The sequence below is a fragment of the Microcaecilia unicolor genome, chromosome 2 (genome assembly GCF_901765095.1).
Source record: "Microcaecilia unicolor chromosome 2, aMicUni1.1, whole genome shotgun sequence".
Lineage (NCBI taxonomy): Eukaryota > Metazoa > Chordata > Amphibia > Gymnophiona > Siphonopidae > Microcaecilia > Microcaecilia unicolor.
Window position 1 is genome coordinate 594,224,070 of NC_044032.1, and position 22,230 is coordinate 594,246,299.

Sequence of the window (22,230 nt, forward strand, 5' to 3'; positions counted from 1 at the left end):
TAAAAAGGTAGAACAATGGGCAAATCAATATAAACTAAAATTAAATACTGATAAGACAAAGATGCTTTGGTTTACGCCACCAACAAAAGACCTCCTAGTAAAATGATTCAGAGAGTATTCATCAGATTGAGACAACTGCAGTGCATAAAAAAATAATTTAGTCAGGAACATTTCCAACTAGTGGTACAAGCAGTGGTATTGTCTCAGTTTGTCTATTGCAATTCGCTGTATATAGGTTGTTAGAAAACATCTTTGAGACACTTGCAGGACTTACAGAATACAGCAGCAAAATTAATATATTTGAAGTGAAGATCAGACAGGGCTACTCTCCATTGTTGAGAAGTCTTCATTGGCTCCCAGTAGAAGCTCGTTGTCAATTCAGACTCTACACTTTGTTACATAAGATATTGTATGGGCAATCCCCAGAATATCTGACTAGCTTAATTTAGAAATGTCAATTACCCATTGTCTTCTATCAATAGATTCTTATGTTTTACAATATCCTATGCTTAAGGCAGTGAAATTTAAATCTATTCACTCAATGAGTTTTGTTTATCAATCGGTCCAAGATTAGGATTCCTTTCTACTAGAATTAAAGTTGACTCCATGTTATTTGAAATTTCAGAAATTGATAAAATTGCATGTATTTCAAAAATACTTGTGCCAATAATATATTGTTTTTATTATACTGGGTGTAATGTTTTAATTATTATGTTTTATTCATAGTCTTAATATGGCGTAATTTCCTAACGATGGCCTATATTGTGATTCACACTGGTCCAAGTATAGTTTGTAGCGGAATATAAATTCAATTGTAATTGTAAAAATAATTACAACTTTCCCGAAAGCAATGAAGTGTGAATTGAAAAAAAAGCTTCAGAATCAAACCTGTGTCCAAGTCTAATACAAAGATAACAAAACCCCTATAGATATTTATTTATTATTTATTTATTTGTTACATTTGTATCCCGCATTTCCCCACCTATTTGTAGGCTTAATGTGGCTTACATAGTACCGGAGAGGTGTTTACAGACATAACTACTATAACTACTAGTACTACTACTACTAACTACTACTACTACGACTACTAGATATAAATACTAGCTAACACTTCCAGAAGGGGCCAAGACAACTAAACTGTCCACTGAGGTTTCCATCTCACCTTCATAGAGGGCTTCTTTTGTAAACACCAGGGCTGCAAAGAGAGGGGGCAGGGAAGTGCAAAATTCCCCGGGCCTGACCTCCAAGGGGGGGCCCGGGCCCAGCGCAGGCAAGGTTCTTCCTGCCTGTCTGCTTCCGGGACAGGTCTGTCTTTTCTCAAGGAGGTTGGTCTCTCTCCTCCTGCATGCCGCCCAGGACTTGGATGATTGCATTAACATGATATTGTGTTAATGCAATCATTCGGGTCCTGGGTGACACGGAGCAGGAGAGGACAGCAGTAGTCGGTAAGGGGGCGGGCAGCGCAAGCTGGTGGGGCGGTGTGGTGGAGGTCCGAGTGTGGGGGCGGTGGAAGTGTGGGAGGTGCGGTGGCACTTGCGGTCCGAGTGTGGGGGGCTGTGGTCCAGTCCTGCCCCAGGCCCGGCTGGGTCTCTCAGCAGCCCTGGTAAACTACTACTACTTAACATTTCTAAAGCACTACTAGGGTTACGCAGCGCTGTACAATTTTAACATGGAAGGACAGTCCCTGCTGAAGGAGCTTACAATCTAAAAGACAGGTGTACAATCTAAAAGACAGGTGTAAATCTAGAGACAAGTATACAATCTAAAAGACAAGTGTAGAGTCGATCTGATAGGGCATACTATATTTCTTGAAAGGTTAGGTGCCGAAAGCAGCATTGAAGAGGTGAGCTTTAAGCAGAGATTTGAAGATGGGTAGGGACTGTATATGTATGAGGCATGCATGAATAAGACATGGAAACGAGTAATATCTTTTTTATTACAGGTGTTTCTTGAAGATCTCCCAAAAGATTTTGCTGTTGCTGTAAACGAGTATAACAACAAAATAAAAGATATCTTTGGCTGCTTTTTTCTAAGTGTTTCCAAGCTGGCGAATATGGAAGAAGAATTCAAACTTCCACTGTCTAGAACTGGTAGGCACTAGAAAGACCGATGCATTCAGTAGCATCGCTATATAAATAGTTGTCTTTACAATATTTGATTACATGCTTCACCATTTGATATACTGCCTTCCTGTGATACAACCAAAGCAGTTTACATATTATATGCAAATAATTTTTCTGTCCCTAGTGGGCTCACAATCTAGGGGCCCTGTTTACTAAGCCGTGCTAGAGGCACGTTAGCGTTTTAGCACATGCTAACCATTAGCACGCGCTGTGTAGACACCCACAATATTCCTATGGCTGCCTACACAGTTAGCTTGCACTAACTTTGTGCACATGCTAAAAACACTAGCGCACCTTAGTAAACAGGGCCTAGATTTTGGTACCTGGAGCGAGCTCAAAGCGAGTTTTAGTGAAAATTATGCTAGTATCAGTTTCAAATGCAGGAACTTAGTCCTATTCTAAAAAGGTACAAATTAGGTTTTGCTTTATTTCCTCCACTTGGTGGGGTGCCATAGGTCAGTTCCAGACAATTAGAAGTTAATTTATATGGCACAATGAGGGGCATTTTCTATATGACGTCTAAATCTGATTTTGGATGTTTTGCTGAAAATGTCCAAACCTCAAGTGTTGAACTAAGTTATTTTCAAACCAGAAAAGCATCTTTGTTTTCAAAAATGGCCATTTGCTAGAAGTTTTTATGCTCAGTATGTCTGTATTTTTATACCATTAAAAAAAAAATGGCCAAGGGAAAAACACACAAAAACAAGCCATTGGGATATATGAGGGGGGGGGGGGGGCAGCATTCTTAGTATACTGGCCACACAGACATCCCAGTAGAGTAGTGGGGCACCCTAGGAGACACTGCAGTGGACTTCACATAAAAGGTCCCAGGTACACATCTCACCGTTACTCCCTTATATTGTTTGGTGAGTCCTCCATAACCCTCCAAAATCCTACTGTACCGAACTGTACACCACAATAATAGCCCTTAAGTCTGTAGGTGTTATCTATATGTGGTTACAATAGTTTTGGGTGGGTTTTAGAGGGCTCACGCTTTCCACCACAAGTGTAACAGGACATGGGCCTGGGTTCCCTTCTCTAAATTGCACTGCACCAACCACTAGGCTACTCCAGGGACCTGCTTGCTACTTTAATAGGACTGGCTATAACATCTGAAGTATCATAGAGACGGCGCAGATGATAGTATTATTGAAACCAGATAGGGATCCATGCTCTCCAAATTCTTATGACCCATCAGCCTTTTATATTTTGAGGTACAAGGATCCTGATGAATCGCCGGGCTAAAGTTCTTCCTTTTTTGGTGGAGAGCTCTGAGGTAGGGTGTGTCCAGGGTAGAACAGCTACCAAAAACATTCAGATGAACTTGGCTTCTTTGGAGATGGTGCAAGGACATAATTTGCCTTCCCTTTTAATCAGTTTTGATGCTGAGAAAGCCTTCGACCATGTTTATTAGAGTTTTCTTTATTGGGTCTTGCAGGCCTATGGAATTAGCAGGTTCTTTTCGGATGCGATACGTATTTCTGTTCCTGCCGCCCTGCGTTTAAATCTTTTATTTTTTTTACCTGAAGTTGCAGCGCCAGCATTAGTGAAAGCAGCAGGCTCGCCTCCTCCAGCCTTCCCTTCCCTCTCAGTGTCCAGCCCTCGCGGAAACAGGAAACTAGATCAGAGAAAGGCGGGACACTGAGAGGGAAGAGAAGGCTGGAGAAGGTGAGCCTGCTGCTTTCACTAATGCCGGCGCTGTGACTTCAGGTAAAAAAATAAAATATTTAAACGCGGGGCGGCATGGCCGCAGGAACAGAAAGCAGGGCTGTCGGTGAGCTAAGCGTGGGCAGATGAGCTAGCCCTGGGGAAAAAGGTGCCGGTACGCCGTACTGGCGCGTACAGGTACAAAAAAAGCACTGGTTCCTTCTAAGCTGTGCAGCCACCACCTTTTTCTAAACTGCCACATAGCAGTCCTGGGCTGCCACACAACAGGTTCACCAGGATATTCCACCTCCCTCCCTCCCTCCCTATACTGCTGTTTCTCCAGACCATCACCGGACCCATGATGGCTTTGTCTTGTGTTGCCACTCCTGCTGCTAATTTAGAGAACAGTGTTGGTGGAATGGATATCTTGGGAAGACATACATAAGAACATAAGAGTGGCCATACTGGGTCAGACCAATGGTTCCATCTAGCCAAGTATCCTGTTTCCAACAGTGGCCAAGCCAGGTCACAAGTACCTTGCAGAAACCCAAATCATGGCAACATTCCATGCTAGAAATCCCAGGGCAAGCAGTTGCTTCCCCATGTCTGTCTCAATAGCAGAGACTGAGAGAGGAGGGAGAAATTGATGGAATGGAGAGAAAGGGGAGAAGCTGGATGGAAAAGTGAGAGAGGGGGCAGATGCTGGATTGAAGGGGGGAGAGATGGAGAAGTTGCTGGATGGAAGGGGGAGAGGGGTAGACACGGAGAGAGGGGGCAGGCAGTGGATGGAAGGGGGGGAGAAGGAGGAGGAAGATGGTGGATGGAAAGGAACAGAGAAAGAGGACAGACGCTGGAGGGATGTGGGGAGAGAGATACGGCAGGTGCTGGATAGAAGGGGGAGAGAATGAGGGCAGATACTGGATAGAAGGGAGAGAGAGAGCAGATGCTGGATGGAAGGGATTAAAAAAAAGTACAGATGCTGGATGGAGGGGGCAGGGGCCTAGCCATGGGCAGGCCTGGACGGGCCCAGGCCCAGCCACTTTCCCTCCAGGCCTACCCATCCAACATCCTTTGCTCGCTGTCACTACCTTTTCTCCCGCAGTTCCGGGTACGCCGTCTGGGAGGCAGCGTTCAGCATTGCCTGCATGCCTGCCTACCCTGAAATAATAATTCTCCCCAGGCTCCGCTGCATCAGTCCCTGCATTCTCTTTTTTGCCCGTCGCGCAGCGCTGCCATTCACACAGGCAGCTCCGCTCCCCCCTGCCGCATCCATCTGGCCCTAAGTAAACAGGAAGTGTATCAGAGAGGGCCAGATGGACGCGGCAAAGGGGAGCGGAGCTGCCTGTGTAAATGGCAGCGATGGGTGAAAAAGAGAATGCAGGGACCAATGCAGCGGAGCCTGGGGAAAAGAAGAATTTTAGGGCAGGCAGGCAACGCTGAACGCTGCCTCCTGGATGGCCGTACCCTGAGCCGCGGGAGAAAAGGCAGCGACAGCGAGCGAAGGATGTTGGATGGGCGGGCCTGGAGGGCAGAACTAAAGTAAGGGCTGGACCTTTGGGGGGAGGACGGGGGGGGGGGGGCTGGAGGGAAGGGATAGTTTTGCTGGAGTCGGAATTGTGGGAGGAAGGGGTTTGGAGGGAAAGGAGAGAGCTACTGGATGTGGGAGGAAGAGGAGGGAGGGGATCTGAATGGAAGGGAGAGGGTTGCTGGGGGTCGGAGGAAAAGGAGGAGGGGATCTGGAGGGAAGGGAGAGAGCTGCTGGACATGGGAGGGAGAGGAGGAAGGGGCTGGAGAGCTGCTGGAAAAGGGAAGAAGAGGAAGAAGGGACTGGAGGGAAGGGGTAGAGCTGCTGGACATGGGAGGAAGAGGAGGAGGGGACTGGAGGGAAGGGGTAGAGCTGCTGGACATGGGAGGGAGAGGAGGAAAGGGCTGGAGAGCTGCTGGACATGGGAGGAAGAGGAGGAGGGGATCTGGGTGGAAGGGAGAGAGCTGCTGGATGTGGGAGGAGGGGATCTGGATGGAAGGGAGAGAGCTGCTGGATGTGGGAGGAAGAGGGAGAGGAGAACTGGAGGGAAGGGAGAGATCTGCTGGTACAGCACAAAAAGGGAAGAAAGAGAAACAAAGATACCAGGAGATGAAGGAAAAGGGAACAAATACTAAACCTACAGCGTAAGGGAGGAAGGGAGGGCTGGGTGGATGGGCAGGCAGGGAATCAAGCAACCAAACCAGATGCTGGAAAGGGGAGGGAGTGAGAGGGAGAGAAGCTGGATGGGGTAGGGTCAGAGAGGGTAGAGATATAATGGCACTGGGGACAAAGAGAGGGGAGAAGCTGGACAGAGAAATATAGGGACACAGAGAAAGGGAGATACTAAACATGGAAGAAGATAGAGGTACAGAGAGAAGAAGATGGATAGTGGACATGGAGAGAGAGTAGAAATATCAAATGGACATGAGACCTTGGTGAGTGAGTTAAGAGAAGACAGAAGGATGTAGAAACCAGAGCCTGGGACCAACATGACTTGGAAAAATAAAATGAGCAGACAACAAAAGGTAGAAAAAATAATTTTTTTTTCTATTTTGTTACTAGAATATGTCAGATTTGAAATGTACATCCTGCCAGAGCTGGTGTTAGAATATGACTGGGGCCCAAGGCAGATATTTAGGAGGGAACCCCAAAGCTTACTAACAGGCTGCACCTTCTTCAGCTTCCAGCTGGCCTGGGGTTCTCGCTGGCTAGGGGGCCAAATGCAGTTGCCCTAGTTGTATCTCCCCTAACACTGTCTCTTGCATGTGCTATCATATTTTGCACAGTATAGGAGAAAATGCATCTCTTTGTATTTCTCTGTGCTGTGCTAAATGCAAGGTCTGGTCTCTTGGGATTTTGATTTAATTTGTTTATGGTTTGTGGTCACTTATTCTGTATTTGGCATTTGTGTTCTGTGTGTGTGTGACCAAAGTATTCTGTTAGCATCAATTTTCTATGTAGTATTCTATAGTACTTTGGCTTGTTCAGTTGATGTATTGATATTTTAGGTCCCCACTGTAATATTTAGGGCATATTTGGGGGAAGCATATGTGTGTTGGTGGACCGTGGCTTAGTGGAGGATGAAGAGTGCACCCTCTTATATTTCCCCTAGCTCTCAATGTGGCCTGCAGCCACTGAGGCCAGCACTGCTACTTCCATTGAAGTTATTGGGAGTGGGGTAGGCAGTGCTTTTTTTGTAGAAAAAAAGGTGCCAGTACTCATTATGGGCAGGGTCACCACATATGGCTCCACCCCTATTATAGCCACACCCACATTCACCACACCCCTTTTACCAGCTATGGCGCATATAAACAGACATCATTGAAAATATTATACTAGTATAGGAGAACAAAATAAAGTGATTTTTTTCATTATAAATAATTTCTGTAAGCTGTTACAGCTCCAGTATACCCAGTGCAAAATAAGACAGCAGATGTAAGTTCTCAAATTGGACATATTTCAAACACTAAAATGAAAATAAAATGATTTTTTCTACCTTTGTTGTCTGGTGACTTTGTTTTTCTTTCCATATTGGTCCCAGTCTCTGATTCTGCTGCTCTCTATCTGTTCCCTTAACTCCGTTTCCAGGGCTTCCTTTCCATTTATTTCTTTACTTTCCGCCTTTCTTCTTCATTTCTTGTCCTACATCCGTAAGTAAAAGCTGGGTCCTTCACAGACTTGACTGTCCAGTGGATCCAGCTTCTGCCTATTTTCATCCATGTGTAATTTTCTCCTCTCTTCCTTTTCCCTCATCTCATCTCATTCCTCACTCTTCCCTCCCCTCCTTCCATGTCTAGCATTTCTTCTCTCTCCCTTCCTCTTCTCCATCCATGTCCCTCAACCCTCCTCTCACCTGCCCCCTCTCCATGAACCCATGTCCAGCAACTCTCCCCTGCCCCCCCTCCAGCCATCCATACCCACCCAGCGATTCTCTTCCCTGCCCCCTCTCCAGCCATCCATACCCACCCAGCGATTCCCTTGGCTCCCCTGCCCCCCCTCCAGCCATCCATACCCACCCAGCGATTCTCCTCGCTCCCCTGCCTCCATCGCAGCAGCCGCAGTGAAAGGCCGTCTCTAGTCTTCCCTTTGTTTCCAGTCAGTGTCCCGCCCTCGCGGAAAGAGGAAATGACATCAGAAGAAGGTGGGACACTGACTGGAAACGAAGGGAAGGCTATAGATGGCCTTTCAAAGCGGCCGCTTGCGACGGAGGTAAATGATTTAAACCCCCCAGAGCGCGGGAGATGAGGTAAGCATGGCTTGTGGTGCCCTCCTGCCATGCTTACCTCACCGCCGGCTCGCCTGCCACAACAACTGGCTCGCAAAAGCTCTTGTGAGCCAGCTCCAGCACACCACGCCCCTGGGGGACTGAGAGGAAGTGCAGAACTCACCCGGGGGGCGGGGGGGGGGGGGGGCAATAAAAAGGTGCCGGTACGCCGTACCATTGCGTACCGGCACAAAAAAGCACTGGGAGTAGGTGTGTGGCAGGGCATATCAGGTGGCAGGTGTTTCTCTAGTGCTCATCCATCCAACCTGTTGGCCCACCCAAAAATTGTCTTCTGGCTACGCCACTGGGAGGGGGGAAAAGTGGACAGGCGCTAGGGGAAAGAAAGGGCAGATGCTGGATGGAGGTGGAAAGAAAGAGGACCGTTAATGAGACACAGGAGAATAAGATGAAGTGGAGAGTTGGGATGAGGGAAAGATGGAAAGCTGTAGGTAGATACAGTAAAAAGAGGGAAATTGAAGGCTAGATAATAAGAAAGAAATGTGGACAGAGAGGCATAAAATAAACTGAAGAAAGTTGAAAGAAGAGAGAAAAAAGACAAATGGACTTGAAGTCCTGGCAAGAGAGTTAAGAGAAGATTTACAAAAAAAAAAAAAAACCCAGAAACTGGAGGCAGGCCAACACAATAAAAAAAGTAAATGGCCAGACAACAAAGGCAGGAAAAAGAATGTTATTTTAGGATAAAGTATGTGGTAGCTGTGTTCATAAAGGTTAATAAATATAAATAGAAAATGGAAAAATTGAACTAATTGTACTAATTTTAATACAGTTTTGAGAAACCAAAACCTCCTTCCTCAGGCCAGGCCAGTATGCTGCTGTTATGATATCCTGTCGTGACCTGAGAAAGCTAACTGAAAAATGTATTTAGTCCAATAAAATGATATCATCTTATTTTCCATTTTTTGTTTTATTTGTATTTGTTAATTTGTTTACATCTTCTATCTTTATATTTTGTACAGTACATTGGGGATATGCATTACTGTTTCTCTTTCTCTTGTGTTGCCCTGTATGCAAAGTCTGGCTTTTTGGAAGGTCTATTTAATTTTTTTTGTATGTACTTTATAGTTTATATTTTTAGTTTGTGGTTACTTAATACTGAGGGGCCCTTTTACTAAGCCACGGTAAAGAGTGGCCTGCTGTACTGTGGTTACATGTTTTTGGCACACACTGGGCCACTTTTTTACCACGGCTGAGAAAAAAAGGCATTTTTCAAAGGGGCAGTATGTAGCCGTGCACTAAACTGAAAGATAGCGCACAGCTATGTACTACCTGAGCCCTTACCTCCATCCAACCAATTGACCTAGCGGTAAGAGCACAAACGCTATATGTGCGGTAATCATGCTGCACACATCAATTTGGCTGCACTGCCAACTACTGCCGGGAGCCCCCCCCCCCCTTAAAGGGAACATTGCACCTAACGCTAAAGAAGCAGTGGAGATGCCAGAACTTCTCTAAGTTATCCATCTGGCCCCATCGCTTTGTCAGCCTTTAGTTTAGCTAGCTCCTCACCAACACAGTCTTCTGAAAATTGTTTCAAAGTCTGTCATATTTCCATTCCTGTGTTTCTCTTGGGCGGTCCTACTTCCAGCCCTTCATCTGTGAATGCAGAACAGAAATATTTGTTAAGAGAGTCTGCTTTATCCTTATTAACTTTTACATATTCCTCCCCTTCACCCTTGAGACTCATAATGCCACTGTTGCACTTCTTCCTTCACTAATACATCTAAATAATATCCCCCCCATCCCCTTCCCAATGTTACCATATTGGCTGTTTCCTTGCTATTTACCAGCATCTTCTAGCATTTCCAGATATTGTTCCTACCTCTTGCTATGATCTCTTGTAGTTAACCTTTTTTCCTTACCTTTTCTGCTTCTACAGTACTTTAGAGAACCAAAGCTGCCTTTTATATTATTTACTTTCCTAACAAAAAGGTAACTCTTTTCGCTTTTGCCCACTGATTTTCTACTTCCTTACTTTAAATCTTGCACCCAACAATTCCCTCACCACTAAAACTGAACAACTTATAGTGATCAGAACAGCCAGCATTGGTTCCTCCAAGACTTGTGCTCACCACTATACCCTGGGGCTTGAAACATCAGGGTCTCATCTGGAGTGTATGGCTGCTCCCATCACGCCAGCCATTCAGCAGTGGGAGGAGGCAAGACCCAATCTGCACTGTAGAGGCCTATTTATAAAATAAAAATCATATCGGGACCATTGAAATGGAAAGTAACAGGTAGAACAACTGCATGAAGCAGGAGTTGGACAGAGGTAATGGGACCTGAGGAGATGCTTGTTTCTTGGCAACCACTGAAGCCCTATTTTTACTGTCATTTTTGGCAGGCTTTTATGTTGAGGGGGCAAAACAATGGAATTCTTTACCTTTTAGTTTACGTCGTATCACTTCACCTCTTCAGTTTTGTAAATATTTGAAACCTTATCTTTTTACTCAAACTTTTGCTGCTATTTAGAGATGTGTGAGGCTGCTTTATCACTGCTTTTTGAACTGATTGGAGTTCATTTTGTCTGTTTTGTTTGTTTTTTATGTATTGATTATATATGTGATGTGATCCACCTAGAGTTGTAGTATACTGCAGATTATACATTTTTTAAATAAATGGTTACAGGGTTTTCAGGAGTTGACTGCATTGACTGACCTTATATAAAGTGGCTAGATACAGATTTATTTTGATTTGAAGAGATTGTAATACTTTACGTACCACTTAGCACAAAAAGTATTAAAGCAATTTACAGATCAAAGGAAAAACAAGTACAATACTGAATATAAAATATACTGGAAATGAAATCATTGGCATAGCAAAAAAAAAATAAAAAATCAATACAAATCATAATAAAATATAAATAACATTAAGGGCCCTTTTACTAAGAGGTAGTAGGGCAACCACGTGGGTTGCGCGTGCAGAATCAACACTGCTGCAGGGTACCCTGAGGCATCCCGCGGTATTTCTGAGATCAGCACACGCCGATTTCTGCACTAGAAAATAGAAATTATTTTCTAGTGTGAGGGGAAGAGTGGACATGCCTGCGGGAATCAGCCACTGCCACGTGCTGCCCGATTAGCGCATGAGCCATTACTACCTACTAAATAGGAGGAGGTAAGAGCTCACGCGGTAATGACTATGTACTAATTTGGAAATTAGAATGTGGCCATTAATGGCACAAATAAAAATTTGGCCATTTTAGAGCTGCGCTAAAAATTTGCTGGAGCGCACGGGAAACCCATATACACGGCCAGCCACATTTTAGCAAGGCTTAGTAAAAGGGCCCCTAAGAAAATCAAATCAGTAGCTTAAATTGAAATTCAGATTATTTAGACAAATCATACTACCTTACTCCCAAACCTTACTTTAAAATAATTTTCAATCCATAAATAATCCATAAAACAGAAAAAGATCACACTAATCTAATCCAAGCTTTGTTGACAAAGTTCGGTCTTAAAGGCTTTACAAAAACAACCCCCTGCCCCCTTTTTTTACAAAGCCGAGCTAGTACCTGCCACTCGGCAATGCTGACACAGGCCATTCAAAGAGAATGGGCTGTGTTGGCATTATCGCACTGACAGCTGCTAGCGCAGCTTTGTAAAAGGGGCCAAAGATAGGTAGTAATGGTACGCAGTGCAATTGGCAGGCTGTTCCAGAAAACAAAGCTAACATAGAAAAATGCCTTTTTTCTAGTAGTAGTCAATTTGACAGCAGTCAAGGATGGTAGCTCTCAAAGCAACATAATCTTCCAGTTTGTCTGAAAGATACATTGATATTGACACATGAATAGCCTTATAGGGTAGACCAAGCATAACATCTGAAATGAAAATTGAGCCACAACTGAAAGCCAATGTAGCTGTCTGAGAATAGGAGTTACATGAACAAATTTCTTTCTAGCAGTAATCAACCCAGCTACTGTATTCTTTATTAACTGCGACAGCTGCCAAATTTAAGTAAGTTGTTTCTCTGAGAGGGAAAAGGGGTGTTTGGATCAAGGAGTCAATTACTTGCGGATAATTACATTTTAAAATACACATGCATGGAATTTATCATATATCCCCAGCCCCAGAACTAGCAGGGGCAAGGCTTTGTCTGAAAACATGCTGGAATTATATTGGTTCAAAAGTACCCATGTACTTTACTGCATTGCTTCTGTGTAAGAATTATTCCCTAAGTTTTTGTTGAATGTATTGATTGTTTAAGGATGCATTTTAACTGTTTTTATATTAGCTTGAATTTACATATAACATCTGGATCTGATTAGATTTTGCAGGTGAGGAATGTGATGACTCTGAATTGGTGGGATACCTCTTTAGCTGCAATAAGCGGAGAACTGCTGTTTCACCTTTTGCCTGCCTGTCTGGAATAGTGGATGACGACTTGTTGGATACTCATACTATTAACAGTGTAAGATGATTTATGTTTTATTTAGTTACTCTCACCACAAAATATTTACAGGGGAATAAAGAGTTGCATGCTCCTTCTCCCAAGCCCTTGCTCCTCAAACTTTCCTACCCTGTTCCTTACCCCATTCCTGCTGCTGCTAAGTCCCTTCTGTGGCCTGCATTGACAGAGCCAACTATTTGCCATATCTACTGGCCACAAAGGCCCTGCAGACCTACCCAATTGGCCTCCTTTCTGCTGAGGTTTCCTTAAGTGCTGTCTGTCCTTTGAAGCCATGCAGGAGTGCCAGCAACAGTCAGCATTAAAAAAAAACCACCATTGACCATTGTCAGCTTAATATTGACTGTTTGATGTTAATTTGCTCAACGAAAACATCTAAGATATTGATATTGTAAAATTTAACTGAATTTATATAAAGTACAGATTTTAAATAGAAGGAGGAGTGGGTTAGTGGTTAGGGTGGTGGACTTTGGTCCTAGGGAATTGAGGAACTGAGTTCAATTCCCACTTCAGGCACAGGCAGCTCCTTGTGACTCTGGGCAAGTCACTTAACCCTCCATTGCCCCATGTAAGCCACATTGAGCCTGCCATGAGTGGGAAAGCACAGGGTACAAATGTAACAAAAATAAATAAAAAATTTCAATAGTGTAAGGTGAAGTGTAATTTCAAAGTGAATTTTAAAAGTTTTATACCATTTTAACAGAATTGTAAAAATAGTCTTTCAACAAGTTCTTGTAATGTAATAAAGAAATGTAAACTCTAGAATGGTTTGGTGATCTTTATGTCCATAATCTTGAGAGAGAGAGAGAGTAACATCTTAAATGGAGCTTGCTCTGAAGAAAAGGAGGTCGTCAGTGGAGTACCGCAGGGATCGGTCCTAGGGCCGGCTCTTTTTAACGTCTTTGTGAGCGATATTGCGGAAGGGCTGTCTGGTAAGGTTTGTCTCTTTGCGGATGATACTAAACTCTGCAACAGGGTGGACACCCTGGATGGTGTGAATGACATGAGGAAGGACCTAGCAAAGCTAGAGGAATGGACCAATATTTGGCAACTAAGGTTTAATCCCAAAAAATGCAGTGTCATGCACTTGGGTCGCAGAAATCCGAGGGAACGGTACAGTATAGGGGGTATAGTGCTTCAGTGTGCGAAGGAAGAGCAGGACTTGGGAGTGATTGTGTGTGATGACCTTAAAGCTTCCAAACAGGTAGACAAAGCGACAGCCAAAGCCAGAAGGATGCTTGGGTGCATAAAGAGAGCATGACCAGCAGGAAAAAGGAGGTGATAGTGCCCTTGTATAAGTCTCTGGTGAGGCCTCATTTGGAGTACTTTGTGCAGTTCTGGAGACCACACCTATAGAAAGATATAAACAGGATGGAGTCGGTCCACAGGGCGGCTACGAAATTAGTAAGCGGTCTTGAATGCAAAAATTATAGGGACAGGCTTATGAACCTCAACATGTATACGCTGGAAGAGAGGAGGGAGAGAGGAGACATGATAGAAATGTTTTAAATATCTCAAGGGCATTTATGTACAGGAAGAGAGCCTTTTTCAAATGAAGGAGAGCTCTGGAATGAGAAGGCATATGACAAGTTAAGAGGGAATAGGCTTAGGAGTAACCTAAGCAAGTGTTATTTCACAGAAAGGGTGGTGAGGCATGGAATGGCCTCCCGGTGGAGGTGGTGGAGTCGAGGACTGTTCCAGAATTTAAAAAGGCATGGGATAAGCATGTGTGATCACTTAGGAACAGGAAGAATTAGGGGTTACAGAGGATGGGCAGACGATGGGTCATATGGCCTTTATCTGCCGTCATGTTTCTATGTTTCTATCTTTTCTTTGGAATTCTGTAATTATTCTTTGTAATTTCTTTGACAGATTAGAGTTCACTCTCTGATGTATTATTAATCATGGTGACATAAATACTAAGGCCCTGTTTACTAAGCAGCATTAAAGACGCGTTAACGTTTTTAACACGTTAACCATATACGCACATTAATCATGTATGTGCCTACAATATCCCTACAGGCGCCTACAAGCTTAGCGCGCACGCTAAGTGTAGGTGCGCTAAAACACTAACGCACCTTAGTAAACAGGGCCCTAATACAGGTATTGGCAAGGCAGTGGATCAGCTCTTAGGGGCAAGGACCCATCAGAACCACATTAAGGATCCAATCATTTTACTTATGTATTTAAAGTATATGCATGCTTTCTTTTTACTACAAATCAAAACAACTCACAACATTACATCATAAAATCTAGTTCAAATATTTTAAAACAATCATCAAAGATCAAGTTCAGTACTGAAGCATTTTACCACTGAAATTGTTGTTCTGTTTTTCGCCTCAGTGCTACAATCCAACTTTCTTCAGCTTTTGATATAATGGATCTTCCCCAGGACCTTACCATCCAAAGTTTATGATCCTCGTATTCCCTCAGTCATTCTTCCTTCATAAGTTAAGAAATGGGACCTTAAATCCAGCGAGCACAATAGTTGTGCCCTCAGGATCTCTAGGTCTGCTTAATCAATCACAAAGTGGTGACTGTTTAGGGCAGGTCTAGCAGACATCTAGTTCCCTCTTCATCTATAGCAACTGCAGTCAAATATTGGGGAATCTGCCCCAAAACTTTGCTTCCATCTCAGCCATGCTGAATTTGGTAGGCGGCCATGCTGGGCTTCTAGCAGGTGTTTCCAAGCAGGTAATAACACTAGTCATATCAGCTTATTGCATGTTTTATTGTCCGTCTCTCTCTCTCTCTCCTGTCACTGAGGCCATGGGTTCCATGGTGATGTGTATCAAAAAGATTCAGGCAGGAAAGAGTCCAGTACACTTTACTGGACATGCACTTGTCATGCAAGCATCAACACTGACTGGTGTAGCCTGATTGATACTCATTCTTCTGTTCTCAGAGCCCCAATGGAACAACAACCAACTGAGCGTCAATTCACTCCACCTCCACTACTCTGGAATGTTAGCATATTCCAGCTAGTAGTGTCACTGTTCAAGGCACTAGCTTAATTACAGTGGTGACCCAGTTTAGGCACTGGTAGGCACAGATAGGTAACAGCCACTCCTGAGTGTAGGTGCCACTTCTGGCCCAATTGACTGGTTTATTCAGCCTTTTTACTTTTTATCTACCATGCCATACACATTTTCCTTCCTAGGTGCTGATAACTACCTCCCAGAGTTCATTTACTTTTTTTTTTTTATAGATCTACAGGCTTTCCTGTCTCTTATTAAAACAAATACATCCCAGTATTCAAAGGAACTTAATCATGTATCCTCAAATTCTATAAAAGTTGCTAAAAATTGCATGCGCCCAATTTACATGCACAATTTAATTGAATAAGCTAATTAGCACCAATAATTGACTTGTTAGCAAGCAATTATTGGCACTTATTAGATTTAATTGCAATATACGCGTGTAAATTTAGGTGCAAGTTCAAAAAGAGGGCATGGAAATGAGAAGGTCATGGGTGGTACGGGGGCATTCCTAAAATTTATGCATGCAGTTACAGAATAATGGGGATAAGCACCTAATTTAGGCACAATAATTTGCACCATGTTTCAGTTAGTGCAAATGGCCACACCTAGGCGCAATTCCCAGGTTTAAGCGCTTTTCTATAAACTGCACCTAACTTTAAGCACATTGAGGCGGTTTATAGAATAGCGATTCTTTAGGCACCATATATAGAATCTAGCACATAGTGGCAGGCAATGTATGGATAAGTTTCCATCCTTGAATTTTCAATGGCACTATACAGCTAGTGCTGCTGAAAATTCTTCTGAGTGACCTAGCACTCTCCTTATAATGCCAGAGTGGAGTGAGGGTTCAGTGAACGTGTTCCGCTGAGCTATACATGTAGTGGTAATATTCAGCTACTGTCCATATAGCTAAGTGATTCAAATTTGGACAGCTGTATGTATAGCTCAATGGACCATCTTTACACTGTGCTTATTTTGCTCCAGCACTATACAGATACTCAGATGACTGCCCTGACACTATATGTGAAGTGCTTAAACACCACCTCCATCATTAAAAAAAAAAATACTGACCATAGGGTTAAATATTGACCCGATCACCACTAAGAAATGAGCACATTCACAAGTTTATGGTAGATTGTCATGAATTTCAGGGTAATTCTGACAGTTTTCAAGTCATTTCCTCTAGTTTTATGCTCAGGAATGCCAACTATCACCAGTCACTGACCATAGAAGAGATTAGATAAGATACCAATCCCTGAATATACTTTTGCTTTTATCACCATTAGCAGTAGAGAAATTTTAAACGCAACTTTACCAAAATTCAATCCCTACGAGCTGTGTATTTGCTAAAAAAAAAAAAAAAAAAAAAGTCTTCCATCAGCACAAGTGCAAATATGTTACAGTGATATGTGAGATCTTCTATTTCTCCCTACCTTTCAGAGAAGTTTGTGGCATTTGGAAAAGCACCCAAATGGTGTCTGTACTGATATGTATCATAACATAAAGGGTAGACATTTACAAAAAACTATGCTTGTTGTCTGATTACATGAGATGTGATTCTGTTTTTTTGGGGCAGGGGGGTTTCATTTCAAATTATATTGTTCAGGATTTGAACAGTGCTAATGGATTATCTAACATTATGCAACTACTGAATAACCCAGGACTTTTTTTCCCCCTTTTAGGCTGTACTACAGACAGTTGATGTTAACACCAATAATATTCCTCTCCTTCATCTGAAGAAATATGATAATCAAGGCAGAAGAATGATTCTCAATTCTTATGCTCTTGACTTCTACAAACATGGCTCCTTGATGGGACTGACACAAGACAATGGGTATGCAAATTGTATTTTCCAGTCTAAAGGGTCCTTTTACTAAGGTGCGCTGAAAAATGGCCTGTGGTAGTGTAGATGTGTGTTTTGGACACTCGCAGAATTAACTTTTAGCACACTTACAAAAAATGCTCTCTTTTTTTGTCGAACACGGACATGTGGCAAAATTAAAATTGCCACGCATCCATTTTGGGTCTGAGATGTTACCGCAAGCCATTGACCTAGCGGTAAGGTCTCACGTGGTAACTGGGCGGTAATGGTCTATGCGCATCAAATGGCACTTGACGTGCGTAGCTGCCGCGTGCCAGAAAATAATAAATATTTTTCAATTGCGCATAGCAGACGCGCACCAAAATTGAAATTACAACAAGGGCCATGAGGTAAACGGGCGGTAACTCCAATTTGGCGTGCATTGGGCGCACATAGGCACCTATGCGATTTAGTAAAAAGCCCCCCCCCCCCATTTCTAGAGATTGGCACATCTAATAATTTTAGAAACTATTTTCAAAGTCATTTTTCCTATGTAAACTGGATGTCTGAAAGTTGCCCTTGTTTAGTGTAACTAAAAAATACGCATTTTACAACAACATATAGGGCCCTGTTTACTAAGCCACGCTGTAGGCGTGCTAACGATAAAGACACCCATTATATTCCTATGGGTGTCTCTAATGTTAGAGTGTGCTAAAAGGTTTGCATGCCTACAGCACGGCTTAGTAAACAGGGCCCATAGTTTTTATGGAAAGGAAAACCTTCTAGAATATCATTACAAAACTTGTACCTTCCTAAACATTTAGGTGGCATTAAATTTCCTGATTTTTATCATTACAAACAGGCCTTTTTAGTTAAAGCAGCCCATAAATGGTCTGGTAAAATCTCTAATTCTTCATCTATCTGTCTTTAAATGGAACAATCTCTGATTAGTCCTTTACCTTTAGAACACCTCTGTAAAGTGTTATCTGTTTCGCTTACTAATAAATAGCCTATTATTTCTGCTACATTGCAAGCCCTTATTTATGGACTCACTTTGTAAAGTACAAATTGAACATATATTAGATGCTTTAATTTGGGGACATCCCCTGATCAAGGTAGGCAAGAAATTCTTTCTGCGGAAAGAATGGATTTTCAATAATATTCTCAGTATCAAAGACATCTGTGATGGTTAAACATTACATTCTTTTGAACATATTCAACAGGCTCATAACCTGCTTTCATCTCAAATGTTTAGATACTTGCAACATCGGACAGCAATATCTAAATTTTTACGCACTCACAAGCTTAAATCCTCTTCCCCAGATTTAATAATGGTCCTAGCTACCCTAGATGATTCTAACAAAATTGCCTATACAATTTTACTTTACCCCAACAAGAGTCTCATATTCTAGCATTACAGAATATTCGGTCCCTTGAAACAAACACTTCTCTGCAGGAGAAAGAATGGGAATGCTTTTGGACTAGGGGGGTCCTTTTACAAAGTCGCGGTAAAAAGTGGCCTGCAGTAGTGTGGGTACATCTTTTGGGTGTGCGATGGGCACCTTTTACCATGGCTAGGATAAAGACCATTTTTTAATGGGCCGGGAAATGGGCATGCTCAAAAAATAAAACTAGTGTGCTCCTTTTTACGGCCTGAGCCCTTACCGCCAGCCATTGACTTAGTGGTAAGAGCTCACACGCTACCTGCTTGGTAACCATGCAGCACGCGCCAACGTGGCCGTGCTGCCGATTACCACCAGGAATGTCCCCTGCGGTAGAAGGCACTGGTGCATGCGCAGTGGAGCGTCTCTCGCACTCCACAAAACTCTACTTACACTTGTCATAAGTCCCAGACCGGGCGACAAAGTCTGTGTCACCCACTTGTGAGAATAAATAGGCCTGTTTGTCCTTGGAGAATGAAACCGCCGACCTTCCTAGATCGGATGATGACATCCCGTTAGAGACACCCACGTAGGAAGACAACCGTGGACAGCCCAGAAGACAGTCGCTCCGCCGAGATCGGATAAAGGCAAGTGAGTCTAGCAGCAGGACTGATTGGCGCGGAATTACCAGCCAATTTGCCTGCGACGACGCCAGCACGAGTCAGAGCCAGAGAAGCCACCTCGTAATGCTGCTGCCTGGACCCCGCCGATCCGACAGCCGAAAAGGAGAGACCGATGAAACTCCTGCACCGACCAACCTACCCAGACCACGCCGGAGCCGCGCTCGATATCGCCGACTGAACGCACACTAAGGCCAGGGAGATCATTACTGAAGCAGGGAAACAGCCACCATGCACGCTACCCCGAGGCGAAAACAACGGACAAGATTACAAATCGTGAGCAAAACCAAAGCTGAGAGGATTTAAATGCCCCACTGTGGACTTCTGGTACATTTATATCATAACGAGTAACTTTTTGAAATAATGCCATAGTCGATATCTACATAGCTGGGCAGGATAATATCTTAAATCATTGAGGTGGTGCTCTACTCAGTATTTTGCACAGCTGGGCAGGTTAATATCTTAAAGCCATTGAGATGACGCTCCAATGATTATTTTGTATAGTTGGATAGGATAATATCTTAAAGTCACTGTATCATTCGAATATTTAAGGACCTAGTCAGTATTTTGCAAAGCTGAACAGGATAATATCTTAAAGCCATTGAGGTGACGCTCCAGTCATTATTTTGTATAGCTGGATAGGATAATATCTTAAAGTCACTGTGTCATTCGAATGTTTAAGGAACTAATCCTCTAATGCTTTTGTATGCTTTCTATGTATCATATAACACCACACCATTGTTACGCACAGCTGAACACTAACTCACACACACTCCTACTGCACCACACAAAATAACAATAGCATGAACACTAGCAAACTACTTCTAATCATTTACTGCCTCTCACTAATCCACCACGCACTCACATCCCCTCTCACAGACAATAATATCCCCACACTACACAAACCTTACTCACAACCCAAACACAACACACTTACACAAAAAAATCAAAAAATGGCACAGAAAACCCACTACTCATGGACATTATCAACAGAAAGGAAAGAAGGGAATCAACAAACTCAAACACCAACAACTGATAGAAATCATTACAACCCCGAACCCAACGGAACCACACAAACTAATACAAATAGGTTATATAAACGCCAGATCTGTAGTTAACAAAACCACGACAATAACCAACTGGATCACAACTGACAATCTTGATTTCCTACTTAGCACCGAAACCTGGATCCATGACTCCAAAGATCCCATAATCTTAGAGCTGTGCCCTCCAGGATACAAAATTACCCACTGGACAAGAAACGGAAAAAGAGGAGGAGGCATAGCTATAATCTATAATTCCCAAATCACAGTCACAACAACAGCCGAATCCATTCTTCCCCAACTTGAAATAGCCTCAGTCAGAATCAACCACCCAACTTTACACGAGCACCTAGACTTTACCCTGTTTTACAGACCACCAAGCAATTGGCAAGACTCCCAAACACATTTTATGGATTTCATATCGAACACCTGTGTCTCCACCCAAAACCTTCTCATAGCAGGCGATATCAACCTTCACCTTGAGGATACCAACCTAAGTAACGTAGGTGAATGTAAGGACTTCCTTCAATTATGGGATCTCCATTGGCCAAACATGCAACCCACCCACAATAAAGGGCACATACCAGATATCATCACTCACAAATTCTCACCAGAATCAAATCTCACACTAATAGATACAAAATGGACAGCTACACCATGGTCTGATCACTACAGAGCAAACCTCTCCCTTCACTGGCAATCAAAAAATACACAACAAAAACAAGAACAACAAATTTATACTACGAGAGGCAAAATAGACCCGCCAACATTTTGGCAACAATTCTATAACGATGAATGGACAACACTAACAGACTCACTCCTATTTCTTAGTGAATGGGACAACAGATGCAGAACAGTTCTGGACAACATTGCACCGCTTAAAACCAGAACATCACGTAGAAATAACACTATACCATGGTTCAACGAAGAATTGAAAGAACTAAAAACTCAAGTCAGAAGACTAGAATGAGCGTGGAACAAGAAAAAAGACAAATTCACACTCAAACATTGGAAACAACTACAAAGAAAATACAAATATACCATTAGAAAAACTAAAATAACATTTTATAAAACCAAAATTGGACCAAACTACAAGGATACACACAAACTCTTCTCACTCATAAACAAACTACTAAACACTACACCGGTTACTTCTAACGATATAGACACCCAATCTGCTACCAATCTTGCAAATTACTTTAAAGAAAAAAATTATAAAGCTACGACTCATGATACCTACCAACACAACTGATTATACAAACCTCCTTGAGTGCTTAGACCCAAAACCTGGGAAATACCCAACAGACCAAGCATGGACCAACTTTGACACACTCTCAACCAACTACATCTCAGAATCGCTTGGAAAATATGCCAAGTCGCAATGCAAATTAGACATTTGCCCTACTAGCCTTATCAGATCTGCTCCTCAACAACTCATAACAGACTTCACAAAACACCTAAACTACATGCTACAAAATGGCCTATTCCCCACGGATAAAGGAAACATCCTACTCACCCCTATACCCAAAGCTGCCAAGAAAAATACAATGGACCTAACCAACTATCGCCCAGTAGCATCTATTCCGCTTATAACCAAACTCATGGATGGCATAGTGACGAAGCAACTCACAGATTACCTAGATAAACACTCAATCCTACACGAGTCTCAATCAGGTTTTCGATTGAATCACAGCACTGAAACTGTACTAGTGTCTGTAATGAACTCATTCAAACAAGCAATTGCAACTGGCAACAACATACTCCTCTTACAATTCGACATGTCCAGTGCTTTCGACATGGTCAATCATGGAATACTAGTACATATACTAGAATACTTCGGAGTTGGAGGCAAAGTTCTT

The 22,230-nt window shown here is 42.9% G+C and overlaps 1 protein-coding gene across 1 annotated transcript in view; it reads left to right on the forward strand.

Annotated features, from left to right (window-relative positions):
• The window catches only part of LOC115462208 (probable ATP-dependent RNA helicase DDX60), a 348,344-nt gene that overhangs the window by 311,324 nt on the left and 14,790 nt on the right, over positions 1 to 22,230 (forward strand). The window contains exons 35-37 of the mRNA XM_030192222.1: positions 1,943 to 2,090; positions 12,345 to 12,487; positions 17,148 to 17,299. Coding sequence (XP_030048082.1) covers positions 1,943 to 2,090; positions 12,345 to 12,487; positions 17,148 to 17,299 — 443 coding nt within the window. The remainder of the gene's footprint in view (positions 1 to 1,942; positions 2,091 to 12,344; positions 12,488 to 17,147; positions 17,300 to 22,230) is intronic.